Raw genomic sequence first — 9,532 nt, forward strand, 5'->3', positions numbered from 1 at the left:
GGCTAAGGCAGGAGATCCCAAGTTCAAGGCCAGTCTGTACTACATAGTCCTTATCTCAGGAAAAAAAAAAAAGAGAGAGAGAGAGAGACAAGAGTAATTGCAAGGAACATGGATAGCAAGCTATGTAATTGTCCTGAAGAAAGAGGCAGAGATGGTACCTGTGGAAGTGGAGAGAAGTAGATAGCCTCAAGAGAAATTTGGCCATGGATGAGTCGGACCTGGGAATAGATTGGGGATGGGTGAGGGAGGGAGTTTCCAGGATGTCAAGGATGCCTCCCAGGTTTCTGGCTGAGCAGAATAGTGGCTAGTGTTGCCGTTAAGAAAAGCCGAGATCTAGCTTGTCTCGTGGCACCGAGTCACTGTTTGCAATGGAGAAAACCCCTCAGAATTCTTTAGCCCTGCTGCTGGAATCCAGCTACATATCCCTTAGAAAGAAGCCTCCTTCCTCTGACTGGTCCCTCCCAACCCATGTAAGTTTCAGCAAAGGAAGAAGCAGAGATAAAAGCAGAGCATAGCAGGTTGCCTGCCCTTCTGAGACTCTATCCTTCCATAGTGCACCGTCTTCAAAGAGGGGCTGGCCTCTCTTCTTTGGCAGTACCTACAGAGGGGCAGCCAGCTCCTACTCAGCATCATGGATGCCCTCAGACTTCTCATGAAGCCCAAAAGGAGGACCAAGAAGTTTATCTGGCACAAGTCTGACCAGTATGTCAAAATTAAGTATAACTTGCAGAAACCCAGAGTGCACAAAAGATTCAAGGGCCAGATATTAATGCCCACCATTGGTTATGGGAGCAATAAGAAAACCAGCCACATCACTCAGGAGGCTGAGGCGGGAGGATTGTGAGTTCAAGGCCAGCCTGGGCTGCATAGCAAGACCTGTCTGAAAACAAAAGTTAAGGTTCAGTGGCCTATGCCTGTAATCCTAGCTACTTGGGAGGTGAAGATCAGAAGGATTGCAGATCAAGGCCAGCCCAGACAAAGAGTTTACAAAACCCCATCGCAACCAATAAAAGCTGGACATGATGGCATTCATTTCTCATCCTAGCTACACAGGATATATAGTTGGATGGCTTTCCAGGCCAGCCCAGGCATAATCATGAGACCCTATTTGAAAAATTACTAAAGCAAAAAGGACTGGAGGCACAGTCTTCTAGCTTCTTACCACCTGCCTGGTAAGCGTAAGGCACTGAATTCAAGCCTCAGTACTGCCAAAAATAAGAAAAAAGACAACTAAGTTCAAAGAAATTCCCAGTTCATAAAGTCAAGGAGCTGGAAGTGCTGCTGATGTGCCTCAACCCTACTGTGCTGAGATTGCTCAGTATTTCCTCCAAGAATGGCAAAGCAGTCCTAGAAATAGCAGCCTTAGAGGCTGGCTAGGAATCATCTTCTCTCTGGCCATCGAGGTCACCAATCCCAATGCCAGACTGCACAGAAAGAAAATGAATAGACAACTCATGTGCATATTTTATTAGTGCTTAAATAAAACTATAACAACAGTAACAAAAAATGGGGCTAGTGCTCAAATTACAAACAGCCTCTGACAGAAAGCTGGGACCAGTTCTGAGGCTCAGAGGGTGTGCATAGTTTTGCCCCAGTCTAAGTTAAAGAGGGCGCCTTCATCTCTTACATCCCAGAGAGGTGCTGAGCAGCGTATGGTCCTACCTGTCTCTGAAAGAGGAAGATGCCCATGGCAATCTACTTCAAAGCCTTGGTGAGGCAGGGCCTGTCTCAGGAGCATGCTGACGAGTAAGAATTACAAAGGGAGGTAACTTCTGAATTTGACTGTGGTTATAAGTGCACAATTTTTTGAGTATACTAAAACACTGAACTACATACTTTTTTAAAGGGTATTAATTACATACAATATAATAAACGAATAAAGATAATGAAGGTAAACAAGAGCACTGGGTTCCAGATTGATGATAAATGAGAGACATGCATATCACCCTCAAAAGCTTCAAAGGCTCCTCTATGTTTTCTGAGGGAGATGCTATCAGCCCCAAACTGTCCTGAAGTCGTTAGCTTTATGGCTGTCCTGGGAGTGGAGCAGGAAGAAATGTCTGGCTTCTATTTTCCTGAGGTGCTAGTGGCTCTTCCTCCCAGGCCACTCCTGGGAGTGCTCCTTCTTCCTCTTAGTATGAGTCTTTGCCAACTCCAGTCTTCTCTGCCTCCCTGCCTTCTCTTCTCCCTCTTATCCAGATGTTAGAACTGTTCTCACTCTGCCCTGTCTTCCTTTTGCCCATGTGGGTTCTCAAGATATGAGAAGTGAGATAACCACTAGGCCTATGAGACCCCTAGTCCACTAAGCACTGATGGAAGTACCAGGGCGCCCCCCAGTGTGCCTCATTAACATTGCTTCTTCTCACCCTCTGGCCTGAATTTTTTTCCAGCTGGAATTTTGTTGCACCCCAGTAGTGGAGGCAGATTTTTTTGGGGGGGAAGGGTTGGGAGAGGTTAGGGGGGCGGGAGGGATGCAATACTGGAGTTTGAACTCAGGGCCTCACACTTGGTAGGCAGGCTCTACCATTTGAGTCATTCCGTCAACCCCTTTTTTGTGTTTGGTATTTTTGAGATAGGGATTCAAGAACAATTTGCCCAGGCTGGCTACGATCCTTCTGATGTCTGCCTCCTAAGTAGCTAGGATTACAGATGTGAGCCACCAGCACCCGGCAGAGGCAGTTTTCTTTCTCCCCAAGAAACACATGAGAAATAGTTAAGGCCCTAAAGATGTAAGTGAGAAGAAGGAAAATTAATTATTCACAGAAGCTAAGTAGTAAAATGCTAGTATTCCTATTCTGTGTCTTTTCTTCATTTAACAAGAGGCAGTAGCCAAGTGCAGGTTGCTCACATCTGTAATTCTAGATACTTGAGAGGCTGAGATTGGATTGTGATTGGAGGCCAGCCCAGGCAAATAACTTTCCAAGACCACAACTCCAAAATAACCAGTGCAAAATGGACTGGAGGTCGGTTCAAGTGGTAGAGCACTAAAGACCTGAGTTCAAACCCCAACCCCTCCCCCCAAGAAAAAAAAGAAAAAAACAGTGTGGGGGCGTGCTTACCTAGCAAGTTCAAATCCCAGTGGAGGCAGTGTGACCTAATGAAAGTACTCAGCCTGCGGATAAACTTACCAACCTTATGTGTGTGACTGTGGTATACTGACTCTGAGACTTAAGATTACACCTGTAAAATGGAAATAAGAAGATCCACCTCATATTTTGCATAGTATGCTACATTAATTAAAGTTTAATTAATGTGGCTAAATACTTTTATTTGTACAGAGCCTCCTGTGGAGTAGGGTACTCAGTAAATGGTACCTGCTTGTATTACTTTATTATTATTACAACTGAAGACTACCTAGAAACCATTTTCTCCCTTCAGGGAGATCTGAAACAAAGGCCAGCTGCCTTGCACAATTCCAGGAGCTGAGGCACCAGTCACATTGTTTTCTTCGTAAAGCCCCTTTCCCAGGGGTGAGCAATGCTGGCTCTCTAGGGCTTCTCCATTTGCCAACTTGGGTTCTCTCTGACACAGGGATATAGAGATTTGAAAAAATACATAAGATAGCAAAATAAAAGTTTAAAAAAGAAAAGATAAAGCCAGAAGGGCCCAGTCAGAAACAAACTGGGGGCCCAGCTCCACTCCAGTAGTGGAGTTTGGCACCCTGCCTGGTACATGGATGAAGCCTAGCAAATGCTAATTTCCTGCTCTTCCTGTCCCCCTCAGATGTTGCCCTGAGTATGAACATGACCCTGGTCTGATCCCTTTATTAGTTAAATGGTTTTCTTCCTGTGAGGTGGGTGCCCAGTGGGAGGGAATAGAGACAGGAAAAACCAGAAGGTGGTCAGCTTGTGAAAGTTGATAGCAAGAAAAGGCTGTGCCTCCACAGCGCCCCTCTCAAGTACAGAGTCGTCATCTCCCTTCTGCTGCCATCTGTGTCCCAGGGTGGAGGTGCCTGTTGCTGTTCTGGCCATTTTGGTAGCTTATTAAATCTCAGTACCACTTGCCAAGACCCCTTTAAACCTCTTGGCTGTTCTTTTTGCCTTTTCTGATCAGCTGTATTTATTCTGAACTAAATGGTCCTCACTGCAGAATGAAAGGATTTACTGCTTAAGTATACGAAAAGAAATCTTGGCTGCATTACAGTTGCACCCTCTCCTTGCTGTCTTATCCCAAGCCCTCTCTGCCTGCGCTCCATCCACTAGCTGGTGCCACTGAGACTGGATTGGGAGCCATGCTTGGTGCAGGGTGTTCTTGTTCAGTTCAGTGGCAGAGTCCAATTGAAGTAAGACTAGGAGGAGCTTGTTTTTGGGAACCCTCTCCCAAATGTTCTGCTGCCCAGGGGACTGGAGACTCAGGAATGGCTGGCTTGTGCTTATGCTCTGTCTCTCTTTCCATGTGCACGCACACGCTCACACACACACACACACACACACACACACACACACAAACTCATATTCTCTTTCTCTGTCAGGATTGTACTCATGGACGATGCTATGGACTGCTTGATGTCTTTCTCAGATTTTCTCTTTGCCTTCCAGATCCAGTTTTACTATTCAGGTGAGTGTTCGAGGCCCCATGTGGCTCCTGTTTATAGGACCATGTCTCCCTTTCCCACCATGTTGTCCTTTCCATCTATGTGCCTGGCACAGACATTTCTCTACATCTTTAGAGGTATATTTCACTGCTGGCCACTAAACATATCTAACTTGCACTGTTAGCCACAAGATTCAACCTTCAGAAGACATTGAAAATCACACAGCTTTCAGTCAGCAGCACAACAAATCTATTTAAGTAATGAGGACAGAAACATCAATAGCATTCACTCTGAAAACTTACTGTGTCACAAGTATAACACTAAGGGCTTTAATCCTTTCAACAACCTTAAGGAATAAGTCCTTTAGGGGATAAGCTTGCAGAGGTAAGTAACCAGTCATACAGCTCCACAGTGGAGCCCAGACTTGAACAGAAGGCTGACTCCAAAGCCAGTGTACTTAGCTACTTCCTTGGCCTTTGTTCACATGTGTAGCACACGTTCTACTATTCTCATAACTTTTAAAAAGGACACACCAAACCAGGCACAGGGGTGCACACCTGTAGTCTTAGCTATTCAAGAAATTGAGGCAGAAGGATTGCTTGAGCTCAGGCACTCAAAGCCATCCTGGGCAACATAGCAAGACCCTCTCTCTGGTTTTTTGATGGTACTAGGGTTTAACTCAGGCCTCTGAGCTCATGAGGACCTTTTCTCTTAAAAAAAAAAAAACACTCACCAGGCCTATTTCACACTTCCACTCTTCTGAATTCACACCAGCTGCACCCTTAAATCCCGTCTGGAGTCACGTCGAATAAAAATAGATAAATACAGCTGGGATCACGCCTGTAATCCTAGCTACTCAGGAGGCAGAGATCAAGAGAATCACAGTTCAAAGCCAGCTGGGACAAACAGTTCAAGAGAACCTGTCTCAAAAAAAAAAAAAAAAAAAAATCACACAAGGGTTGTGGAGTGGCTTAAGGTGTAGGCCCTGAGTTCAAACCCAAGCACTGCAAAAACAAATAAATAAAAGATAAATGGAAATGAGCATAAGCTCACACACAAGTGACACCAAGTGGAATGTGGGGCTTAAAAATTGCTGTGTCCATAAACAAACTTGTGTAAAATGGGCTCTTCTAATAAATGGAAGGCTGTCCTTGAAGCCTAGAGATGGCTTTCCTGCCAAGGCCTGGCCTTGCGAAGGTCTCACATTCTGTTTACTTGATGGCAGCTCCTGGGCTGGAGTCTTACCACCTGCTCCTAGCAGCACCAGGCATCTATTCCTGGTGCTCTGAAGCTCTTTGACTCTAGAGAAGCAGCCATGTTTGGGAGAACCGTTTCTCTTCTCTGAATCCCTGTCCCTCCTCTCACAGCACTCCCATAAAGACTGGGCAGCCTTCTTGTGCCACTAGCTTCATTATACTGCATTATGGTGTGTGTTAGAGATAAAAAGGGCCTTAAGTCATTGATTACTAACAATTGTGTGACTATAACACTTTGATAACAATTTCAAATGATTTACTAAATTAGCAGCTAGCAGGCTTTCTTCATTCCTCACTGATATTCCAACATGCTTTCTTAAGTTAGCAAGACAGGTGGCCTCACAAGATGGGGCTTACCAGTGGGAATGTGTACATGTACAAAGCAAAATACAAAATAAGTATAGTATTTAATATGTACCAGCTCAGTACTAGGTGCTGGGGAGGAGAGGTCAACAAGGCATGACCCCTGCCTGTGTGCAAGGAACTTACATTCCAACAAGGAGACAAGACTAAATAACAGAAAACTTGTCATTGAACAAGTGCTCCCTGCCTGAATTGTACCCTTCTGCCCCCATGGTATCAGAATTTCTGGACAGTGTGGCTGCCATCTATCAGGACCTGCTGTCAGGCAAGAACCCCAACACAGTGATTGTGCCAACGTCATCCAGTGGGCAACATCGCCAGCGACCTGCCTTGGGTGAGGCCAGCATGTTGGAGGGAGTGGAGGCGTCACTGTTCTACCAGTGCCTGGAAAACCTGTGTGACCGGCACAAGTACAGGTAGGAAACAGGCACACAGACCCCACCTCAGCCTCAGGGATCACAGGCTGCTAGCTTGGGAACATGTCTCTAGAAGGATGTTCTGATTGGTCTGGGGCTTCTAAGGCCCTAGATGGTCATGAAGCAAATTGGAACAGGGCCGTTTGCCCCCAGAGCAGGTTGTGACTGAAAGGCTTCCCCATTTGCTCACTTAGAAGGGAGCACTTTCACTTGGGCAGATCAACTGTAGATGACCAGCTTGCCAGGAGACAGGTTGGCCCTGACTTCTTAAGGAAAGAACATTCACTATTCCAATTCCAAACTTCTCCACAGAAAGGGAAAGTTCATCTGCCTTGTGTGGTGCAAAGTTCCCTTAGGGACAGAGCATCTAGCCAAGGAGGCTGTCATCAGTAGCCATGTCGTCCTTCTGTCCCTCCTACGCCCCCTGTAAAAGCACCAGAAAAGCACATGCCAGCCCTTCTTGTCTTCCTTCAGTCAGGGCATTGCTCTTGCAGATGTGCCATGCTCCCCTTGGTTCCCATAGCTGGTCCCTCAGTCTTGGCTTTGGGCATCCCCCTAAGCCTGAAGGTATGGTTGGAAAGATGGCACTCCAATTTGCTAGTCTTTGAATCTGGCATCTTGTATTCTCCTCTCTAGCTGCCCACCCCCAGCACTTGTCAAAGAGATCCTAAGCAATGTTCAGAGACTGACCTTCTATGGATTCCTTGTGGCCCTCTCAAAGCATCATGGAATCAATCAAGCCCTAGGTAAGCCAGCGCTACCTATCGCCAGCTGCACTTCCCCACAATACAGGTAGCAGCTGACCTCTATTGGCAGACATGGCCCCATGCGGGGTAGGAGGTATCCCTCTCTCTAACTTGGCTTCTCTGGGCCAGCCTGTGATTCCCAGGAAGTCGGAATGTGTGCAACCCAAAACTGCCCTTGTAGGCTTCTTATATTCCCAGGTAAGGAACAGCCTTCCCACCCAAGGCTCTGCCCCAACCCCTCCCCATAGGATCCCTGGTTCTACTTTTGGGAGGGCCTGCATGTTGGGCAGACACAGTTTATCCACTGCCTTTGGAAATTATGTATCAAAGAGACCTAAACCCTATTTAGCCCACTTAGAAACAGGGCAGAAGTGTGTCTGAGAGGTTCCCCCCCAACCCCTCCCCACCCAAGCTTGGGGGCAAATTCTGATTAATGCGAAAAAGAGGAGACAAAAAAAAAAAAAAAAAAAAAGGTGGGGAAGGTTGCACTGGCCCAGTTTTCTTGCCTGTCATTTTATTCTCCCTGGTTGGCCTCTTCCTCTGTACTCAGCCACTGTTTTCCCAGGGGAAGAGCAAGACACCACCCCCACCCCACCCCTCCCTAGAGTTTCATGTGGTTACTGTTTCTTTCCTCAAGAGATCCTCCTTGTGTGCTGGGATTCAGGTTCCTGAGACCAAACAGGCAACACCCCCCACCACCACCATGTCAAAGGAATGAGGTCAAGGGAAGGAAAGTTAACATTCACTAAATGCCTACCACCAGGGGTCAGGTGCTGTGCTGGAGACTTTATGTTTAATCAAACCCAACCACATCCCCTGCCCACATTCTCGGGGAGACACAAGGGCGCTAAACCTGTGCTGACCTGGGCATGCATGCCACCTGTCAGCCTGCTTATTTTAAGACAGGGGCCCCTCAACTAAATGAGGTTGGTAGCCAAGGCTGCTGGCTGTTCTAAGGCTACAGAGAAGGCAAGTGTAGGGAGTCAAACATCAAGAGTGAGGGGGAGTTGAGCTGGGAGTCCTCTCATAGTCCTAGGGAATTGACGGCCCTTCCTTCCTGCCAATGACAGTTGCTATGAAGGAAAAGCTAACTAGCAACTGGATCATAGCCTGGATCAACCTCAGCTCCTCACTTGTTCCAGGGGCCTTTAAAAACAACCCTCAATTTAATCCACAGCATGGGGGAGGAACTTCTCAGGCAACTTTTACTGAGTGAGCACTAATGCTGGCAGGAGTGGAAGATAGAAAGAACAAAGAAGCATATGGTGTGAAATAAAAATCTGGAAATAACCCTGATTGAAGGAAGCCAACTGTGGACAGGACTAGGTAGCCCTGTTCCCTCCCCAAGGCCCCCTCCAAAAGAATGATAGTGCTCCCTGGGACAGTAAGTACACCCACTTAGAGCAAAGGAAGCCAAGAAGCATCATCGGAAAAAGATTTGCAAGAGTCAAAAACTGAACTTGTACCAGATGGGTAAATTTAAGACTGAGTCTTTCTGAAGCCCAGCATCATTAACTGACCAAACCACTCTACTTCCAGAAAACTTCACCTTCCCCTTGCCACGCATTCTTCCCTCACCTTTCCCTACCAGGATTTAACCTCTCCCTTTGTAGGGAAAGAAGCTTCTCAGAGGTTTGAGTAAGAGACCTCAGGATGGGACAGCTTCCTTCCTGACCAGAAGCAGCATTTTTTTTAACCATCTGTCTCCAAGAGTCACCCTGACTTTGGAACTCCAAATTAGATCATTTCTCAGTACCTGGGACCTCAAGAATAACCCCCACCCCCAGCACCAGCTCAGAAACCACACTTCCTCTTAGAACAGAATCAACCTCTTTGGGGATATCTTCTTAGCTGTCACTTTTGCCCCAAGTACAGAAGGGAAGGCACCCAGGACTTCCTACCCCACAATGGGTTTTTGGCTCCTAGCAGTCCTCAGATCATTTAGATCAGCCTCCCCAGGGTCAGCAGAGTAGGCAGACATGAAGGTGAGGGGAACAGAGGTATCTGCTATCTGCTACTTGAAGGACCCTCAGGTTCAGTTTTCTGCTCCCCACCCCATTATCTCCTAGGAGCTTTGCCTGACAAAGGGGACCTGATGCATGACCCAGCCATGGACGAGGAGCTAGAACGGCTGTAAGTGTCAAGTGAGGAGATGCTGCCCCCTTGTGGGAGGCAGACCTCAGACAGACATGGCTGTGCCCAATTGTAGGTCACATT

At 46.9% G+C, this 9,532-nt stretch overlaps 1 protein-coding gene across 16 annotated transcripts in view; it reads left to right on the plus strand.

Moving 5' to 3' along the window:
• Cstpp1 (centriolar satellite-associated tubulin polyglutamylase complex regulator 1) overlaps nt 1–9,532 on the plus strand; it is a 220,558-nt gene that overhangs the window by 200,438 nt on the left and 10,588 nt on the right. For all 16 annotated transcript variants that reach the window (XM_074044771.1, XM_074044760.1, XM_074044797.1 and 13 more), the window contains 4 exons: nt 4,472–4,557; nt 6,374–6,569; nt 7,206–7,315; nt 9,385–9,448. In XM_074044771.1, the coding sequence (XP_073900872.1) occupies nt 4,472–4,557; nt 6,374–6,569; nt 7,206–7,315; nt 9,385–9,448 (456 nt within the window). The remainder of the gene's footprint in view (nt 1–4,471; nt 4,558–6,373; nt 6,570–7,205; nt 7,316–9,384; nt 9,449–9,532) is intronic.

The sequence above is a fragment of the Castor canadensis genome, chromosome 1 (assembly GCF_047511655.1).
Source record: "Castor canadensis chromosome 1, mCasCan1.hap1v2, whole genome shotgun sequence".
Classification (NCBI taxonomy): domain Eukaryota; kingdom Metazoa; phylum Chordata; class Mammalia; order Rodentia; family Castoridae; genus Castor; species Castor canadensis.